General features: G+C 51.0%; 1 protein-coding gene across 6 annotated transcripts in view; it reads right to left on the bottom strand.

Moving 5' to 3' along the window:
- Positions 1 to 8,645: 8,645 nt before the first annotated feature.
- The window catches only part of ARHGAP26 (Rho GTPase activating protein 26), a 126,725-nt gene continuing 113,990 nt past the window's right edge, over positions 8,646 to 21,380 (bottom strand). For 2 of the 6 annotated variants that reach the window (XM_051631053.1, XM_051631051.1), the window contains 3 exons: positions 16,202 to 16,312; positions 13,513 to 13,604; positions 8,646 to 10,120 (listed from right to left, as the gene is read on the bottom strand). In XM_051631053.1, coding sequence (XP_051487013.1) covers positions 10,061 to 10,120; positions 13,513 to 13,604; positions 16,202 to 16,312 — 263 coding nt within the window. In that variant the 3' untranslated portion in view covers positions 8,646 to 10,060. Of the gene's footprint in view, positions 10,121 to 13,512; positions 16,313 to 18,400; positions 20,180 to 21,380 lie in introns of those variants that run through there. The other 4 variants (XM_051631055.1, XM_051631052.1, XM_051631050.1 and 1 more) reach the window with 3 other exon arrangements.

Consider the following 21,380-nt stretch of genomic DNA (forward strand, 5'->3'; position numbering starts at 1 on the left):
TAAATGCCATTTTTTACAGTTTTGCCATTGACGCTCTGGCAGTTCAAGCCTGACTTGGTGCCCCCAACATGCTGGTTTATCCTTATCCATCCCCTCCTGTCAGTTTGTTGTGCTCTGGGCACACAGAGCGTCCTGCTACCCAGAGCCACCTCTGGCTGTTCACAGTAAGGAGGCTCCTTGGCTGCATGGTTGCTGATCCCACAGCAGCTCCAAGAAGCTCCTGCTGCTCTTGCTAAGCTCCTGGTGGGGCCTGGCTTTGGTACCTAGCACTCCCCAGGGGCTGCAGTGCCGCCCGTGGGATCCCAACCCTTTCAAATCCAGAAATCCAAAACTGTGCAGCTGCCTCCCTCAGAGGGGCTGCCCCTCATCCTGGGGGTGTCCTGCAGGGGAGCTGGAGGAGTGGGGTGGCAGTAAACACCCTCAGTCAAGACATGGGCTTGGCACAGCCCCAAGGCATAATCAAGGATATTCTCTGAGATCTCAACAGAGAACTTTAAATTTAAAAAATAACAAGTAAGTGGAATCCTTCTAATTATAGGCCCTGTTGATTCAAGACCAAACCACATGAAAAGGTCGAGGGGAAAATGCTGATGCAGCATCTGATACGGCCTCTAATTGCGTTGCTAATGCAGCAGGACAGGGGGCTGCACTTCCTGCTTGACGTGCTCCCTGCTGGGAGCAGCGCGGGGGGCACGGGGCTGAGAGGGGCCCTGCAGCCCCCAGCCCAACACCCCCCGCTCCCGCTGCCGGCTCCGAGAGCCCAGGCACTTTTTCTTTTCCATTCCTAACACTTGCTGGGAGGTTTTTGGGTCTGGCTCGAGTGGGATGCTTCTTTGCTTGAAGCAGAGGAGTGCGAGCAGCCTGGGCAGCGGGTGCTGTTGGGCCCCCGCGGCCCCTCCTGTCCCACCGGGATGCAGCACAATCCCACCCAGTGAGGGACAGGGAGCCAGGCCAGCTCTGCAACCCCCATGACCCTGCCTGGAGGGGTCCCAGCAGGGCCAGGGCAATGTTCCTGAACTCTTTTCAAGCCTTTTTTAATTCTCCTTTCTCTCTTTTTTTTCTTACTCCCTTTTCCCCCCCCCATCTTTTTCTGTCTCTCCAAGCCATGTTGCACCCAAATCACAGCACTTCCCAGCTCACAGCACTTCCCAGCCCACTAGGGGCAGGAAACTGCCCTGTCCCTTTGCCTTCAGCTGGGAACAACTTAAGAAACAATGGTGACAAGACCACTCTGCTCAGCTGGTGCCTGGGCAGGGCAAGGGGGGTGAGGATGGAGCCAGGCTGGGCAGCCTTGTGATCACAGGGCAGGAACCACAAATGTGTGTGTGTGTGTGTGTTTGTGTCTCATCACAGGTGTGTGTGTGTGTACATAGAGATAGACAACAGAAAATTAGATAGATAGACATACAAATAGATGACAGATAGGCAAATAGATGGACAAATAGATTATTGGATGGCTAGATAGATGGTAGACAGATGATAGACGATAGACAGACAGATACAGAAAGGGATGAGGGCAGTGATACAGCAATGAACTTGGAAAAGCAGAGGCTGCCAAGCTTGTCCAATAAGCTATTAAGAAATATTATCTGCCTAAATATCTGCTGAGCCCACACTCCCTGGGGTGCCTGCCTCGGCCACCAGCCCCACTGCAGCCACAGCTGTACTCCTGGGAGATCCAATCCTAAATTAAAACAACAGCATTTTTAAATTCTTCATTTCCTTCACACCCTTATCTTTTTCCTTTCCCCATGTTGGCTTGCAGGCAGTACCTCCCTAGCCGAGCTGCAGCAGGACTGCTCCTGTTGCTACTACAAACAGCAAACAAAAATATACCTTCCTACAAGGCTCAAACCAAAGCAATTACCAACAAGAAATAAAAATAAATACAAGAAAAAACACCAAAACACACCAAAAACACAACCAAACCAACACTTGGCAAACCAAAAGAAACACATTGGACATTGCTTTCACTTCCTCCTCCTTTTGGGGAGATGCTTCTCCCCAGGTGGAGGTCAGGCCTCTTGCCCACCCCCTCTGAGGGCTGGGAGGGGGGGTTGAGGGAGGCACCAGGATTTGCTGAGCATAATGGGTTTGAAAAAGCTCAAAGCTGTTGGTCTAAATATATCATTGTTGCTGGGGAAATAAATAATAAACAGGGGAGTGATGATGAGCTTGTGGTGTAAGTAGCTCCCCTTATTGTGGCTGGAGGGCCACCCCTGGGGTGGGTTCAAAGGAGCAGGCATTTCAGGTGCCAGGCCAACACACAGCAACAACTCTTAAACAAACAAACAACAAAATAAAGCCCAACAATAACAACCAAATAAATAAATAAATAAATAAAGCACAGGCAGGTGCAGGCCACTTCCCAGTCCCTGGAATATTACAGATTATGACGCAGCAAAATTAATAAACTCTAGAAAGGTACATGCATAATACCTGCAGAACTGATCGGAGGAGCCACCGAAAGGCAAGCAGAGAGGCCACCACAGCTCCAGCAGGCACAGGCAGCCCAGCCCTGGCTGCCGCCCAGCACGGGAGCTCTCCCTCTGGATTAAGCTAGAGGTAAACAACACGGGAATGAGCCTGTTTGCACAAGAGCTGCTCCAACAGCGGCTGGAAAGACGAGTTAAAGCCCCAAACCACAACCGCTTGCTGCAGCAGCGGGTCCTGGCTGGCCACGCCGGGGGCCACGGCAGCCCCGGCCCCTCCGGGCTGGCCCCAGTGAGCCCTGGAAGTGGCACACAGAGGTTGAGATAAAGCTCTTTGCTGGCTGAAGGGCAGAAAGCAGCCAGAGAGGTTGCCAGTGCTATCCCACTGACCAGAAATAAGGACTCGTGTTGATGCAAGGCTCCAGCAGCTTGTGTTCCATTCCCACTGCTCCCAACAACTTTTTCCTTAGGTCAATAGGAAACCCTGCTTCCAATTGCTTTCTGCTTCCTGGCACTACCACAGCCACAGACAGACACCCCGGCCAGTACATTCCAGGAACTGAACTCTTCTAAGTGACATAACCTGGAGACTGGAGCATCAAACAGATACAAATCATTTTAAAGCACATCGAGTTAAAACAATCAATAAACATGAGAAGTTTAGGAGGCAGGTACCACACACTGGAAACTGAACAGCAATGGGATAAAAGTGGGGGAAGGTCCTTGCATGAGGAAGGTGGCTGAGATGGGAACCAATACAGGGAATGCTCAGTTCTTACCGTGGAAGCCCCTTTTCCATGGGTTCAGAAGCCACGCCAGCCCCAGGGCAGTCAGGGCACCTCTCCCCACATCCCTGAGCAGGATGTCATCAGGAATGAATGCTGGGATCAGCCATTCCAGGATCATTCCTGGCACCTTTTCACTGCCCAGTGTTTCTACTCTATTCTTAACTCACATGTGGTTGCTAACTAATGCCCTGCTCAATTTGCAGGTTTAATTAGCTAATTTAGCTAATTGTCTAGGGTAACCAGCTGGACCCTGGTGGAAAGTGGGGAGGGGGCACAGCAGGCAGGATGCAAAGGTCTCACAGAGCCAGGGGGTATTTCAGGGGGCTCCCAGGACCATGGGCCACACGTTGGCAGGCACTGAGAATATCCATATGGAAAGGGATTTAAACTCCACCAGTGCTCCCAGTTCCAGACTATCTTCCTGCTTTCCCCATCTAATTTGAGCCCCATGGCAGATTTCCAGGGCCCTTGGCTGCTGGGGCTTTTTTTCCCCCTTCCTGAGTGCGTCAGTGAGTTTTAGAGCCCAGGTGTGATTTTCTAGACCCCTTTGTCTGAGGTTTAGAAGCAAGAATAAGCTTCATTACCAGCAGGGAGGATTTACAATCAGTAATAGCTAGGTGCTACCTCAGGAGCTGTCAGACAGTTGTGCTAAATTACAAGCTGCTTCACCATGCTGTCTTCAAACAATCAGCTCCTCACCCAGAGAATAGAACTTTAAATGGCTATTCCTTAAAAAACATGCTTTTAAACTGTATTTCCCAAAAGCTAAAAATTTAAATTAGCCCAAATGTGCAATCTATAATTGCTTTGAGGTTTCTGGTTCATTAGAATAATTAAAATGCTGTGCACTTGCTAAGCAGAACGTGTCCCTTCAGCACCGGGGCCTCCTTACTTTGCGCAGGTAACGTGCCCCTGCTCCAGACCAGCCTGACTTCAATCCATGCTGGATTTTACCAGCCTGGCTTTGATCCATGCTGGGTTTTACCAGTCTGACTTCAGTCCATGCTGGATTTCAGCAGCCTGACTTCAGCCCACGCTGGATGTCACTAGTCTGGGTGGGGAGGTTCGAGCAGCTTCCTCGGAGGCTGCTGATGGGCGCACGGCCTTTCACCGCCGCCGCGCCGGCGTCTCGCCTGGGTTTGTGGGCTGCAAAAACTGGGGGAGCTGGTATTTCTGGAGGAAAGCAAGTGAGCAGTGTCCCAGCAGTGATAAGCTCCTAAACTGAGCAAAGGAAGGGCACGGCCACAGCCAGCACCTCCTGCCAAGTGCCATCATCTGTCAGGAATGGCCCGGCTGCCTCGGGCGCTGCCAGTTCCCCTGACATGGAGGGGGAACAGCCCCGCTCCCCCCAGCCTGGCCCCAGCAGGGATGGGGGGCCAAGCACCCCCAGAGCCCTGCAGCCCACCCCAGGGCCCAGGCTCCTGTTTTGACACGTGGGTCTATGGGATGTCACTACTGCAGCGCAAAAAAATGCTTTTTTTAGAGCGTGTCCTCCAGCCTGAGCGCGGTGACGTGAGACATCAGGCTCGCTTGACCATTAAATATAAACAACTATTAAAATAAAATTCTAAAGTCTTGCCAGAGGGAGGCTGGAGGATGCTGATGTCCTTGCCCACAGACAGCAGAGCTGCCCCCAGCTCAGCAGGGACAAGGCACCCAGCCCTTGGGTGGTGCCAGCAGCCCCAAGGGTGCTCAGCACCCCTTCCCACCCCTGCTCCCTTTTAATCCCTTCTGGAGCCACCATGCATGGCCCTCCCTGACCCACTGACATGGATTGCAAGCTACACAAACACCCTTTTTTTCAGCCTGGCATCACGTTTCTTGCTTACCTCCATCCCTGTCTCCAAAGCCAGCGACAGTGTTGACATGCTGCTGAAAACAAAACAGCTGAAAAAAAAACGGGGGTTGGTGGGGTTGGGGGTCTCACATCCCAGGTCCATGGGGCAGCCCCTGGACATGGATGTCTGGCCAAAGGGTCAGAGCTCTGGGGGTGGCTCTGCAGGCCTGGGGGGGGCAGGGACCTGCTGGTGCCCAGCAAAGCTTGTGAAACAGCCTCAGAATTGTGGAGAAAATGCCTTCTCAGGCAGTGGAAAAAAAAGACTGTGTGTGATCAAGGCTGCGCCTGCTTCCAGGGAAATAAAGTGTCCTTGTTTTGAGCAGAATCACAGGTTTGCTTTCCTGTGGGTCCCTGTCCCTGTGCCCAGCAGCCCGGGCACACGCAGCCCCTGGCCGGGAGGGCAGTTCTGAGCCCGGGTTTTTTTACCAAGGGCTGTTCCAGGCTGGCTGTGATTTACTGCGGCTGCTCCAGAGAGCTCAGGAACCACGAGTTCTGTGCTATTGCAGCCATTGCTGGAGATGACACCAAAGCCTGGTAAGGAGCAGGGAATGGGGGCGGGTGTCCCCAAAGGCTGGGGCAGAGGCCCTCTTCTTTTTCAGGACAGATGCACTTTAAGGCTGAATAGAATATAAATGATGTCACTATAGGACAGATGAGTCACTGTCAAACTGCAAAGAGGAAAAGAGCTTTTCCAAGAGTGCTTTGGGGCAAGAAAAAAAATTAGCTTTTGAGGTGTTTCCCCCCCTTATTCCTCTCTCCTGCTCCCAAAGCAGTAACTCTAACTCAGACAGCCTTTCCAAGCCTGCCTGGCATGCTCACAGTGCTGGGGAGCAGAGGGAGCTGTGCTGGGTCTCATGACAGACCATGCCCAGAAGTAAAGGCTCTTAGAGGCACCTCAGGGAAATTGAAGCTGTTTGGCTTTCTGCTGTGAAATCTCTCAGATAATCAGCACAAATCCTCTCTAGCATTTGAACAGAGCCATCAGCTGGCTGCGGGGTGCAGGGGTGACAGCCCTGGGGGGCTCTGGGCAGCATCCCCCTCCCATCCCACGGCCACCCCTCATCTCTGGTGCCAGCAGACATGAAATTAAAATAAGCAACATCCTTCTTGGAGGGAATATGCCAGTGCTTCAGCTGCAGTGTAACACACGAAGTGGCAGCAGAGCCTGAAATCAGCACCACGGGTCTTGTGTGTCAGGGTCAGGGAGCAGCTGCTCCCGAGGGAAGGCGGCCCCGCTGCAGCTGGACACCCCAACCCCGCGTTGGGGTGGGAAGGTCCCATCCTGCAGTGCCCAGAGGAGCTGGGGCAGTTTGATACCTGTTGACATCCATCCAGCACACGATGCTGCTCAGCCTGAGCCTGCAGAAGCACACAAGGGACCAGCAGGAGCCCATCTGCAGCAGGAAGCCTCGCTCGGCGTCCGCGCCCCGCGTGTCCAGCAGCCACCGGCTCAGCCAGAGCCGCGGAGCACGGCTGGAACGAGCTGCAATGGGCTGGGCTGCTACTCAGGCCACCCAACACAGAAATCTTCTCGAGACAAGGCAATTACCAGGAGGATGTTCTGTCTGACTGCGGAACCAGATAGGAATCTGAAAAATTCATGGCCAGAGACTGAAATTGTTGCTCTTACTGAGTAACAGCCTGCTCGAAATATGTAGGCAAGCTGACCCAAACCCATCCCCAACCCAATCCAAGCAACCCCACCCCAAGCCCCCAGAAGGGCACCAGGAGGTGTGACAGGAGGGCTGGCAGCAGCCTGGGTGCTCCCAAACCTTCCAAGGTGCTGCACTGCCTGCTGAGAAACCCTGCAGAATTGGTAAAGAGATAAGGACCAGCAGCTCGAGCTCAGACCTGTGGGGACTTCAGAAATGCCACACGTGTTGGTGCCAGGACGTGAGGACCAAGGCTGGTGCATGGTGGCCTGGAGGCAGTCAGCTCTCTTGGGATGTGTGCCATGGACTTGAAACAAGGCAGGACTGCACCTCAAGACTCGTCTGACATCTATTTCAACAGACACTATTGCACAGTGTCTCAGTGTCTTTTTTTTTTTTTTTTTTCCCCCTCTAATGCCCAAAATGAGGGGACAGGGATTATGGGAGAGACTTTCCTTATTGGCAAGTCTGAGTATTCCTGCTTTCTTGTAATTTTGACTGATGACTTTAATATTAAGCATCAAATGCCATGTCAAGCTAGTTTAAAATAATATTTTCAATCTTTAATTTCTCTTGGAATAAGCCAATGTTTACTCCAGTATTAAAGCTGGCCCAAAATGGGAACATTTAGTAAGAGTTTCAGCCAAATATTTCTTTTTGGAAAGTTTTAATTAAAAAAAAAATTCCACTAGCTCTCCTGTAAGAGCAGTAATTTCTACTTATCCTTTATTTTCCTTCCCTCCAGAAGACATCTTGTAAATATGTTTGTGTGGGACTTTGGATTCCAATTGCTCTCTAGGTAGTGTATCCAAAAGCTCCCAATTGCCTAGAAAAAGAAATTTACTCCTGTCTCAGAGCAACTTGAGCATCTGAAGAGCCAAAGGGGACAGTGCACGGAGAAGTTCTGTGGGGACAGGGGCTGGCAGCAGCCTGCTGGCATGAGCAGCCAGGGCTAGTGCCTGAGCAGTGTTACTGAAGAGGTCCCTAAGTTTCGTATCCCTTAAATATGCCTTTTAAGGTGTTTCTGAGGTGTTTGAAATTCTCATTTCTCCACAGCATGCTTTCTCTTCAGAAGCTGAGTCATGTTTGAGACAGATGGCTGTGATGGGAACTCCCATCTAAGCTGAAAGCCACGAGCTCCAGCAGAGTCCCACCAGGGCAGAAGAGACCTCACTGGAGGAGCAGCTTGGGGTGGGACACTTCCAAACCCAAGCAAATAGTGCAAACAGATCAAATATTAAGCCTTTTTTTTTTTTTCTTTCCCATCAGTCCTTCCCATCCTTCTCCCACACCCCTGGCATGGGGTCCCAAGCTGTGCAGTGCCAGACCAGCTCCAAGCAGCCCCTCAAGGTCCCAGCACCAGCAGCACAACAGCAGCTGCTGGGCTGGATGAAGCCCAGCCTGAGGCTCTGCATCAGGAAAACCCACAAACAGTACAAATGGTCACTGTTACATCCAAGGATGAACATGAACCAGCAACTTGCCCATGGAACACTGGCTGTTATCCCTCAGCTCTCTTAATCCAACATCTTAAAGCAGAAAACCCAGGATAGTGTGGAGGCTTCACCCCTGCCCTAACAGCACCAGCTGAGTGATGTGTGTCCCCAGAGGGGCCGGTGTGTCCCTCACAACCCCAGGGAGATGAGCTGTGTCCCACCCGCCCTGCAAAGCAGGAAGAAAAAGATCGACTTTTTCCTCTTTTTTTTTTTTTTTCCCCCAAGACAAAGGTCCAGGAAGTTTAATTACTGCGAAAGCAACGTAAAGAGGTCTGAAATCTCAGATTCTCTCACTTCCAAGTGACACCACGAAGCGAATGAGAAGGCAGCCCCAGGCCCAGAAGGTGGTTGTGGATGCGAATGTGTTTGCAAGAGCTTTTCTGCAGCCAGTTTCAAATGTCTTTCGCTCCTCACGTTACAAGTGTTCTAAGAATATCAAATATAGATCTTTCCCTCATAATATTTTAACATACTCTATTTATACATTAATTCTTTCAAAAATAAAAAGTGACATACAGCAATTCAGTCACTCAGTCTTTAAAATTATTACAAAAAGACAGGACATCCATCGCCCAGCAGCGGCGCTTCTGCACAACAGAGTCTCTCTGCCAACAGGCTGAGGTTTCGTTCATGATTTTCTGTTACAAAATATAATCATTCCAGCTCTTGACATGCCACCTGGCCAGCCTGGCTCTGCAGTCCCACAGGGATCCTTCTCTCACCCTCTCCCTTAAAAACTGACCCAAAGTGGTGAGTGGATTTGCAAACATGCTCTGCCAACCACTCGCCACGTGTCCAGGGAGGCACAGGCATCCTCTCCACAGCAGGAACAGAGGGGTGGTGGAGCCAAAGGGCTCCTCTTTGTTTTGTGGAGACTGTAGGTTGGCCACACCAACAATCAATGTCCTGTGAGTGTGGAAATAATTTACCTTGCACAACCAGTACTGCACAGACTTGGCACGGACAGACTACACGCCAGGCTTCAAGCAAGGAGACCACCTAAAACAGCAATGGTGGAGAGTGGCAAACAGAGCTCCAAAATGGCACATCAGCAGCCTGGGCACTGGCAAAAGCACGGGTTTCCCTGTGCAATGTGCATTGGGAAATGGAGGTACAAAACAGCCCGTGGAACCAAAGGAGGGGTATCTACCTGGAGCTGCTCCTTGCCCTCCAGGAAGGAAGCGCAGGCTGCACAGATCACAGATGCGTTACCTCGCAAAAATCTTAAATCTTTAAAAAAACCCCAAAAAACAAAACCAGAAGAACAACAACAAAATGTTTGAGATGCTTGGTCCATAGCATTCCCCCTCCAGCCTGTGGAGCCCCCAGCCCCAGTGGGTCTGTACCCCCCGCAGAGCCCAGGCTGCGCTTGCTCTCGCCTGCGAGAGCCCAGGGGGCTCCCACAGCTGCAGGGGGCACAGCCCCAAGGGTGGGGGTCCCTCAGCCCCCACTGGTGCTCTCTGCAGCTGGTGAGCAGTCTCATAGTGGGAACATCGGGCTGGGTGGCTCTGGTGCTGGTTTGCAGGTTCATCCCCCGTGGAACTGGGGCTGGTTTGTTGGGATTGCTGGGAGGAGGCTGTGGGCACTGCCTGCCCCTGCCTGGGGCTGGGGGGCCAGGTCCTCTCCCCAGGACCCCTCCCTCCAGCCCCAGCCCGCGCTGCAGGACATGGACACTGTTTTATCCACAGGAATGTTCATCTCAGCGGGGTCGGGAAGGTCTCACCCTGCGCCGCGCGGTGGCAAAGAGCAGAAGGGTCTGCAGGGCCCCGCAGCAGCTGCCATGGATACCATGGAAGGCTCAGCAGTGGCACTCCTGATGCCCGGAGTTATAGGAACTCCACGTAGTTCTCAGGGATTAATCCTGTCTTTCCATTGAGGGTCCCTTCCAGCCAGCCAGGCTCCTGGGATGGATGAACTTGAGGAGAGAAGGAAAAGGCAGGTTACTACAGGAGAAGGATCACGGTGGAGCTGTTTGTGTGCTGACAATGCAGAAATTGTGCTGGGGAGAGAGCAAGGCCCGTAGTTTGTTTTTACTTCAACATAACCAGTATGCTCAGGAGTTGAGAAAGCTGAAATGCTGCCTCCTGCTCACTGCTGGGAATCCTGCATGTCCCTTCCTCCCAGTGTCAGATCACACAGAGAAACCACCAGAAGGACCAGGTGAGCTGCACCCTGGTTCCAAATACCAGCGGGTGCTGCAGGGCTGATCTAAGGAGAGCACTCGGGATAAAAAAAAGGGCTCAAAACTTCCTTCAGATTTGGGCTAAAATCCCTTTGAAGTTTGAGAGAACATGGTTAACTCCATTGCCTCATAACCCTGCACGTCCCGGCCTGGCCTCAGAGAGAAAACATTTGCAAACGCTCCCGGCAGGAAAGCAAACACTGCAATCTTATTTCTGTGAAACCAGAAACCTGATCAGTCCTCAAATGACTTACACTCTTTCTTTATTCAATCAAAAAACACTGAAAATACGCTGATTTTACAGGAACCAGGGTTATGCCTCTGCAGGCAGAGGAATATTCCCCGTACCTCCCACAGTGGTGGCGAGTCAGAATTCCAGAGCTACCCGTGTCCCATGACTGCCCAGGTCTACTCTTCCCACCTTGTCTGGCATCAAATGTTTAAAAACAAGTCTTCTTCTGCAGGGCTTAGGTTCCTCTTTGTGCCTCCTCTCCCACTGCAGCCCCATCCATGGCACAATGGCCATTTTCTCTGCAAAACCACAACTGGCAGTGACCAGTGAGAAAGGTACACAAAGGGAGAAGTGGGTTAAGTCCAAACATCTCCAGGCTTTGGGAGATACCAGTCCCCACCAGTGTGGCAAATTCCATCTCTACTGACTATGTCAGCTGAGGAAAATACTACATAGTAATATAGCAGTTAAAAAGAACTGAAATCACAGAAAACTAACTAGTTTTAAGAGCCATGGTGTTCTGGTTCCTAGATTAAAATGTTTACCATCTCCAGGTTTCACTTGTCCCAACCACTTTTTCCATACCTACACCCTCTTGCACCCAAGTCTTGGGGCTCTTCTATCCCCAAAGGCACCTGCCCAGAGGGACAATGCCACCTGCAGCCACCGAGGAGAGCCCCCAGGAGCAAAACTGCTTTGGGTGGGAGTGAAGAGCCCTAGCAGTGGGCAGGGGCCGTGAGGAGACAAGAAACTGCAAGGGAGGGGGGGTTCCTGTGTCTTCAGCACTCTGGCCTCAGCAAATGGGCTGGGATGGTGCTTGAACAGAATATCACGTGAGCTCCAGCCACGGCTTTTGCCTTAAATATATCCCTGATTTTCCCCAGGACACTAAAATATTTCTGTCTAGGTAAGCCCAGATAGAGCAGAGCAAAGAATCTCATTCTCTATTACAGAATTAGAGCACAGATGCAACACAACTTTCCTAATGTACAGGGAGTAATTTACTATGTGGATGCTGCTCACTATGGGTAACAGCACCCCAACTTCCCAGTCAGACTGAGATGCTGCTCTGCCATGTGCAACCTGAGAGAACCTTAAAGTCAAACAAGAATGTAAGCATTTCCAAGATCCATTTCCTTTCACTGGGTGTTATAAAATCCCTTCATCATAACAATATTTCTAGCAAGCAGTGTTGTTTCTAACTCACTTCCCCCAGCTAACGTGAGCCTTGGCTATGCTGCTAAACCATTAGAACATGCTGTATATTTTTTCCCCTTGAATAATCCATTGATTTTTATCTAGCAGACACAATGTATTTAATTCAAACTTGTTCCCCTCCCAGCTGCTCTAATTCCCACAGGCTCTCAAAGGGGAGACCATGTTTATTTATAAGATATCTATGGAGCTGCTTAAGAAAAGTATTTTCTTTAATTCACATGTATTCATTCTCTTCCTCCTTCTGCTATATTCTCATATATGTCCCAGGGCAAAACCAGTGCGTGTGGTAGCAGTGTCCCAAGTGACAATGCTTAACATATAAAAGTCAAGAACTACTTGGAAAGTAGTAAAAAGTCTTTTCTTTACACTGGGATTATATCTAAAACAGAGCTGCTTAATTCCATGGGGCACAGTCTCCTTCCCTTGATGCAGGAAAAAGAGTCTGCTCAGAGAACATCGTCTCCATAACACTGACTAGCCAGAGCCCACCAGCTCTCAGTATCCAGAGGGAAAAAGCACATGTTACTTGTCCAACTCCTGCATGAAACATGATGGCAACTGCATAGAGTATTTCTGGTGCCAATACTTGGAAACTAATCTCTCCCACCCAGAAGGCCATCGAGGAGCAAGTCTGTATATGGTCAGTGCTGGTGTCAGCCAACTGCTCACTGGGTTCTCCTTTGCAGGAGACACCCTGCCTCACCAAACCTGCACTTTGTACTCCCAAGCACAGCCTGGAGAAGCCCTGCATGCTCTCCAGGCAAGGCTGCACCTGCCCTCACCCACCTGCCCAAACCCACCTCTGAGCCAGACCTGCCTGGTCACCCACTGCCCCGGGCTCAAAGTGGACATCTCTGCTGGAGTGATACCCCATGCTCTACTCTGAGGGACAGGGGGGAAATCCCACCTACCCATCCCTCCTATTTTACACATCTCCCTTAGGATTTATTTCATTTGGGAAATAAATCAGGATCTTGAAAAGGCAGTTCTCACACTGATCCTAAAGAGGGCTGGATGACCAGCTATTTTCAGCATGGATATGAAAAGGCAAGATTTAATGTCCTTGTTGTGAAGTATTTCTGCTTGCTTCTTTCATGGGATTTCTAGTGGTGGAAACGGAACAGTCCTTAAATGCAAGGCTGAACAGAAATGCATTAATGGAGAGTCGAAATAATTCCCTGGGTCACAGGAAGAAAACCTGTAATTTGCAAAACTCAGTGCTAAAGTAAATAACAGCCAAGTGTCCTTCTCTGCAGCTTGATTTGTACTGCTGCTCTGCAGCATCTCACAGGGACCATACACAGAAGGAGAAGCTGTTAAAGAAGAAGAGTGTCCATTTTGAAGGGGACATCTCCTGCTGCCCGAAGAGATGCACTCTCAGCACTGATTCCTGCCACACTTCCCAGTGGGCAGCAGGCAAAGCCACCATCCTTAGGAGGAAGCTGACCCCATGGTGTGTTACAAACGTCCTGGGCATGTCCCCTGCCCTCCTGCTGTGCTCTACCCTGGCTCTCCAGCAAACCCTGCTCCGGGCTCAGCTCCAGGGAAGCCCAGCACTGAGTGCGGAGCAAGCTCAGCTCCTGCGGCACCAGGAGCAGCATTCCTGACCCACGGCCCAGGTATCACCCCACAGAACGGGCCCCTCTCCCCCCGCTCTCCCTCCAGGTGGACTCACCATTCTCAAACACGGTGCCTGCCGTGAAGGAGAGCTCCGAGTCGTGTTCTGCTTTACAGGCGTACAAAGCCCGGGCCTTCCGCAGCGGCGAGCTGCAAGGAGAAAGCATGGATTGGCACAAAACCCACTCGACTCACACACAACAGCACTCCCCTCCCCACAGTGCTGAAGAGGGATCCACACAGGAGGTGCATGTTGAAGAGGGGTCTCAGGACCTCCACCGCTCTCCAAGGGTCCAAGGCAGGAAGAGTGAGGAAGACATCAGCAGAGGCTGAAGGCTCTTGGGGATGAGCCCCCAGTTTTCACCGATGCAAATCCCAGTTCAAGACCAGCCAGCAGCACCAGGACCAAAGCTCGTGCCTGGGGTCCCTGGGAGAGCTCCAGGCACTGGATGGGAGGACAACAGAGAGCTGGGAATGTTTTGTGAGTCTCTGATGGGCCACAACTGGCTGGGGGGCCAGCACGGAGCCGCCCCGCTCGCTGCCAAGCCCATCGCTCGCCGAGGGCAGCTGCAACCACAAGGAGAATTTAGAGAGGAAGAATTAGCACTTGGGTAAGGGTATTTCAAAACAGAAAAACAAGCAGGTCCATGAAGAATTTGCTGCACTTCTCTAGAGACTGTACCTGAAGATAAAAAAGATTTAACAACCATTAGATTTTGCTGTGCCCACACTGCAGGGGAGTGAATTAGAGCAGAGAGCCAGCAAAGGAGCAGATCATCAGCAGCCACAGGGAGAAAATGAAGGACCTGAGGACCTCACCAGCAAAGTGCAGGCATGCAGGGCTGTCCCCTGCACCCAGAGCCTCCCACTCATCCATCTTTCTCAGGTTTGAGCTGGAGCAAGGCTGGTGGAAAGCTGGAACACTGCCAGGCCGTGCTGATGGTGATGGTCCAAACCTGTGCAGAGTCTGGGCTGTCCAACCACCCAGCACTGCAGCAGGCTGCTCGGCCACAGCACAGCCAAGAAAAGAGATGGAAATGGCCCCAAGAGCTGCTGGGGTGAGGAACAAAGTGTCACCATTTCTCAGTTCTGCAGTTTCACCAAATTTTATCTTTCTGAGGATTTGAACTGAATTCTGTTTGAGGAAGCCCAGGGAAGTGACATGCTCTGGCTTCGTGGCAAGAACTGTTCACACAGAAACCACAAAACAGGGAAGCTGTGAATGACTTTGGTTTTGCTGTGCAGAGAGCCCTGAAGGTCTCTCCTCTCCAGATTCCAGCTGCCTGACACAAGCAGCACCAAACACTTGATGGGCAAACACTCTTACTGGTCCAGAGACAGTCCCTTGCTGCTGGGGAGGCAATTTGGGGAGACTGTCAGCTGAGAAACAAAACGTATTTTTGGGTTTACTACCTTGAATTATTCAAGTTGTTGCTTTTCTCCCCCCAGAAATGACCTCTGCAGCCCAGCATCCCCAGCTGCCCCTTTGCCCAACAGCTGCTCCCCAGGCAGCCACTGTGCCCTTCAGAGCCCCACATGGCTTCCAGGGACTGAAACACTGGACCCCAGTGATGGCTCACGTCAGGTTTCTGCCCCCAAGCGTGGCACAAGGCCAGCCAAGCCCTTGGGGGTTCCACCCTCTGCCCTGTGCAGTTGTGGGGATGATGAGCCTCTCTCCCCCAGAGCAGGAATGGTATTGCAGTGGTATTTATGATGACGTTGTCAGCCTTGCAGGTGTGTAGCAGAACAAATAAATGACCCTGCTGAGCAGGCAGCCACTGTGCAGGCAGCACCTGTGGGGCTGCAGGTGTGGGGGAAGAGCTGGGCCCGTGCCTGTCATGAACAAACAGGTTTGACACGTCTCCCTCAGAGGAGGGACTGGTGCCTGGAACCGCGCGCCTGCGCCTGCCCAGGGGCTGGGAGCTGAGCTCTGCCAGGATGAGAACGTGCTCCACCGTGTCGGGGTGGGCTTGGAGGAGAGAGATTCCTGCCAGGGGTGGGTTCCTGCACCAGCAGCAGCGATGCTGCCCTGGCTCCCCCTGCACGAGCATCCCGCAGTGCCTGCAATGCAGGGCCCCAGCGCTGCCCACGGTGAGCTTGCAGCACAAGTGGATCACCAGGGCCAGAAGCCCCAGGACCCCTAGGCAGCATCTCGCAGCCAGGGGGGATGTGCACCCTCCTGTCCCACATACAGCACCACCTGACCTGCTCCAGGCTCCCCCTGAAAATCGTCTGTCAGTCTGTCCATAACTTACAGGACTGATTGACTCCAGCGATGCCCAAGCGCCTGAGACACAGGCACACAGGAGGCAAGGGGCTGTGTCACCCTGTGCTCTTTGCTGTCCTTAGATTCCAGGTGAGAAAAAGGAAGTGGCTAGAAAATGAGGCATCCCAGCATTCTACGAAGCCCGGGAAGGCAGCATCCCTCTTACCTGCTGTAGTGACAGCAACCACAGGAGCCAAAGTGGCTGAGCAAACCCCCAGGAACCAGCAGCCAGGCCCAGGACTGTGGGTGCGACCTGCAAACACCCAGCCCCAGGGGCTGGGGGCTGATGGGGGGGATTCAAAGGGTCTCCCCCGGGGCAGGGGACGTTTGAAAGCTCCTCTCTTGCTGACTGCAGATTGCTGCGTTGGGGGTGTTTGAGCAGGATGCAAAGGGGAAAAAAAGTGAAGTGGGGGAAAACCAATCAAATTAAAACAGAAAAATAGCAAAAGCAACAAAAAGCCAAGCGAATTCTGCAACAGACCTGATGGGGGATGAGTCGCTGGACGTGGAGGAGGTGGGCATAGGGCTTGATGGCGCGGAGAACATGGGCCAGGACGGTGAGAGGGGTGACGTTGGGCTTGGATTCTGAGGGCTGCAAGACATAACCAGATACCTTATCAACATGCAACCACAGAAACAAACGGCAACCGAGAGACAGTCAGACGACATCCGACGATAGCGCGTGCCTTGGGAATATTCAGAGCATGAGACACAGCTACGAAATGAAGTGCCAAGACCTTGGGAAATGTTTCAAGGCCAGATCTGCATTTCTCTGGACAACAAGAGCTGGATCTTCCAATTAACCCCTGCTCCATCACCCCACCCGGCGAGCTCAGCAGGCCGGGTGCAGAGGGCTGTCTTGCTGCTGGCAGCCCAGCCACTTACCTGCCTTGTTTGATTTCCCCCACTGCTGCCAGAGATAGTTGGTGGTATTTCTGGACGTGAATGATGCCCACGAGCAGCCTCCATCCCCCTTTGTCTGCCAGTTGTTGCAGTGTCAGGGGCTGGACCCGATCCACCCTGCCCGGCCACAGCTGCATGTTTACATTTCCAAGCAAGCGGGTCTGGGAGGTGGGGAGCCCAGGGGAGTTTTTTATCTACAGGACAGAGCCAGCTAGGGCTGGCATTTCCATGCCTGAAGACAACTAGCAGGAGAACATCTCCAGCTCACACCAGCCCTGAGGGTCAGCAGCACCTGAGGGCTCAGGACTCTGGCTGCCCTTACACGTCCAGTACTATAAAAATCTCATTGATTTGTTTTCCACATCTCACACTGAAGAACTCTTTTTCCCCTTATGCAAACTGCTCTTGATTCCTCAGTTTGAAGCTCCTGCTGTCATCTGAGTTTGAAGCAAGCTACTGAACTAGTAAATGCTTGCAGAAGCCAAGCAAGAAGTGTTTGGTTCCTTCAAAACTGTTCGATTTAGGTCACTTTCAGGTTCACCAAAAAGCAATTACTGTGCTAAAATACCAATTTGAGTCTGATTCATCTTCTACTGTTTCCACGCTTAGGAGCTCATCTGTATTCCCTAACTCAGGTTGTAAACTCCTGATAAAATGCCAGAAAAACCTCTCCACACTGAAAATGCCTCTGCAAAAACAAGAAGTTTGGCAAAAGCATCACCGTTTATGTTTTTTCCCCAATAAAGGTCTGGTAGTCACAGGTCTGTGATGAGGAGGGAATGGGGTGTGACCCCACAGGTGAATATAACATTTTCCTTCCATTTCAAGCTGAATGTAAAACCTCAGCATCTATTTACTTAAAAGAACTGACCTCCCCCAACATCCAAGAGGGTCTCCAAGAAATACTCAAGATTAACCCTGAATTTTTTTTCTTGTAATCTTCTTCCCTTCAGGCTGAGTTAGAATTTACCAGCTTAAAACTAAACTGTCACTCTCCTAGGACCGCCTAGGGCAGGTCATTCAGAAACTCATCCAGATGGGTCTTGAAAGTCTCCAGAGAAGGAGACTCCATGGCCTCTCTGGGCAGCCTGTCCCAGGGCTCTGTCACCCTCACAGTAAAGTAGTTTCTACTCATGTTGAGGTGGAACTTCCTGTGCTCAAGTTTTCATCCATTGCCCCTCGCCCTATCAAAGGGCACCATTGAAAAGGGACGCCCCTATTCTTGACACTCACCCTTCAGACATTTATAGACATTAATAAGATCCCCTGCTCCTCACAGAAGCTGTGTCACTGGATTCAACAGAAACTAAGGATTTCCCTTGGTAATTCTGGGCAATACCTTTATTACATCAGAAGATGACAGGCATAGGACATGAGATACAGCAGCACATCACAACTCCCACAGGAGGGCTGTAAGAGGGAAGGTTCACAGACAGACTATTCACAAAAGCCTCAAATGTTCTCCTAATAATTGTCAGGGTTTAAAAAGCATCTTTTTTGCATTTTTCTGTCATCAAAGTTGTCAGTCTTTTGAAAAACGAGTAATTATCTGTATTACTGAGTCTTTAACAAATCTGTTAGACATTGCTACTTACCATACAGCAAAGCTATTTCCAACTGCAAGCAGAAGGAGGTGCTGCAAAGCCCACCGAGCTACCCCAGGTCACAGACATTAACCCTTCAAGCACCAGTTCTTGCTGCTTCTTTTCCTTTCTAGCAGGTTTTCTGCTCATGTGTGATGATGTCCTACCTTCCCTTAACACCAGCAGCTACAGAGCACAGGTAATTTGGCTTTATTTTACCTGTGCACAGACATGCTTCTGCCCTCTAATGGAGAGAGCATGTTAGATTAATTTGAAGATACGAAGCATTCCCTCCTTTGGGCAGCAGGAACTAGAACATTTCCTTCACTGTTAGTACTGCAAGAAGAGCCAGTATTTTGGCAGCCAGAGCCTGCAGGTTGCAATACCTGCCCACCATCTCCTCAGGCCCTGTTCAGCTAAGCTGCTACAGCAAGCCTTGGAGATAGTAAATGCACGGTAAATGGAAGGTGAACGTATGGGTTGGTCACCTGGAAGGCAGAGGACCTGCTAGGTGTGCCTTCCATCTTAACATGGTCTCTCACCATTCATGTGGACCCCTCCATCCTGCTGATCTCAAAAAGCTCTTCATCAAGATGCACGTTACCTGCTCTGTGTATGGATTTCCTGTAGGCAAGGAGCACAGGAAGAAGACCTGCTGGCCTCCAGCCCCTGGCTCCAGCCAGGTTCCTTTCCACTGAACCATCTGTAGGGCAGGATGAGTCCCAAGACAGCTTAGACACCTCTGGCCATCAGCCCATCTTTCTACTGGTTAGAAACCCAGCAGGCAACAGGATCTAATGGACCACAAAGGCCCCACCTTGGGGTAGGAGAGAGCAAATGAATGGCACGGCAATGTCCTTCTCAAAGAGGAACTTGGCCCATGGTCAAGGTGGGGGATGAGCTGGAGAGCAGAACATGGCTGGGCTTGTCCCCCTGAGAGCAGCCACTGACACCCTCCAGCCCTCTGGAGGGCTCCCACCTCCTTGGTGGACAGTGGGCTCCAGGTGCAAGAGGACACCTGGCTGGGGTGCCAGTGATGGGGTGCCTGCATGGTGGGACAGCCACCATGCCCACTGCTGACCCGGGTCCTCCTCACCACACGATGGAAGGACTGTCCAGCCTCACAGGCCTCTGGGACTAGAAATTCCCAACGCACTTTTTGAGATGAAATCATTTGATAAGAAGGCAGCTCTTGCTGCTCCTGAAGCTGGCTCTGCCATGGTCCAGCAGAGCCCAGCCTGGCACCCTCCCGCTGTGAGTACAGCAGCCACTGCCACGCTCAGGGAAGGGTTACTCCCATGGTGGGGAAAAAAGCCTGATGGCAAAAACTGGCACTGAGGATGGCCTCTATCTAAGAAGTTATCAATAGTTTGGAGTAGGATCTTGGTGTCTTTGGATCCTGGGGGGCAAGGAAAACGCTCTCCAAGCCCACCAAAAGAATGGGGAGAGCTCCTAACTAATGCCAGAATGTGGATTTTTAACTGCCAAGGCCAGACGGTTTCAATCAGAAGAGATTAATGTGGTCCTATGATGACTGAGCTGCCCCTGCTCTGCAAGTCTTTCCAGCACATCTCCTCTAGAAGGACCATTGGACATTTCAGGACCCTGCCTGCACCTACAGACTGTGGGGCCACAATGTGCACAAAGGGTCCATCTCCCTTCTGTGAAATGAAGGCATTTGTTTTCAAGACACTGCTTGAGTATCACATTTCTGAGCTTATCTGGCTGCAGGACCAGAGTCCTGTCTCGCTGGAGAAGTCAGTGCTTGTGAGCAAACAGACCATTCTGAGGTCTCTGCATTTTGGAAAACAGTTTTCTGGTAGGATCCAGTTTCCTTTCTGTTTCTCACGGAAAGAGCAGAGGTGGTGAGAGGCTCTGGGGAACTGTGGCTGCTGCCTGCAGAAAACAAGTGTCATCTTGGACCTTTTTTTTTTCCTTCTTCTTACTCTGGAGGACTTTGCGAGGGGCTCTTCCTGTTGGGTGCAGAGTGGGAAACAAAACAAAAGAAAAGAAAACAAAACAAAATGCTAAGAACCAAAAATACCAGAAGAAGGAAACAAAGAAGTGGCTAAAATTAGTGCCTTCTGAGTCAGGTATGGACTTCTCCCCAAGCGAAGCTACAAGAGGCAACTTCATGAGTCTGTAGCCTGAACATGTGAAAAAAGCAGCAACTCTTGTTCCCAGACTCTGGTGTCCTCTCCAGTTACTGTAGCTAAAATACCTATTTTTCTAACCCCTTCTCACCAACTGTCACTTTTCAGTTCCTCTCTGATCTGCCTGCCCAGGCTGCCTCTGGCACCTCATTCACACAGCCCAAGTCCTCCAGGCACTTGCAGGTCTGAAGAATGACTCTCAGCAGGGTTTCTAGACAACTTCTGCTGCTTTGTTCTTCTGGATGAGAGGACATCAGTTCCACTTCAAAAATGTTTACAACTTGTTGCTTATTTTTGTGGAACTTGGGGCTATTTCTGACACAGAACATCTAACAGCTATGAATGGGCACACTGATGATTTAAAGCCCTTTCATGAAATTACCTCAAAAATAAAGAACAATATTCCCAGTCTGACTTTACCAATACCTGACTGCATTAAAATACATCAAAAACCACCCAAACCTTGAACTCCTGTTCTGTTCCTATAAAACAAAACTGCAGAACATAACATTCTACTCCAAGCTAACCAGAAAAAAACCCAAACACAACAAAGAGGATTCCGGTACCACGTAAAGCCAGGGCACTTACACTCTGCTAACACCAGGCCAAGCTGGCAGCTCAGCAGCAGACACAGCTCTGTGGGCTGAAGGAAATGGAAGGCAGTCTTTGGTGGAGAAGCTGATGAGGTTCATGCAATGCTGCAGATCCTAGTGAAGCTCAGGGTGCAGATCTGGAGGGGCTCTGGCCAGCAACTCCCCAGGCTCTGCCTGCACCAGGCACGGCCCTCGACATGCCCATTAGCTCACAGGGCTTCAGGCTGGCAGGATCCTTCCTTTGGTACTTTAAATGCAAGGAAAATAATGCTAAAGCTCTCCCCAGTGTTATTCTCTCAGGAGTTACCTTGCTGCATGATCATTCAGGTGGAAAATAGTGACACACTTAAGGAAATAAGCAGCCAAAAGGCATCGTAGTCAACATCACTTGACCAAACAGGTGGAAAAAAGTTCAACTTCTTCAGCAT

The sequence above is a fragment of the Apus apus genome, chromosome 13 (assembly GCF_020740795.1).
Source record: "Apus apus isolate bApuApu2 chromosome 13, bApuApu2.pri.cur, whole genome shotgun sequence".
Lineage (NCBI taxonomy): Eukaryota > Metazoa > Chordata > Aves > Apodiformes > Apodidae > Apus > Apus apus.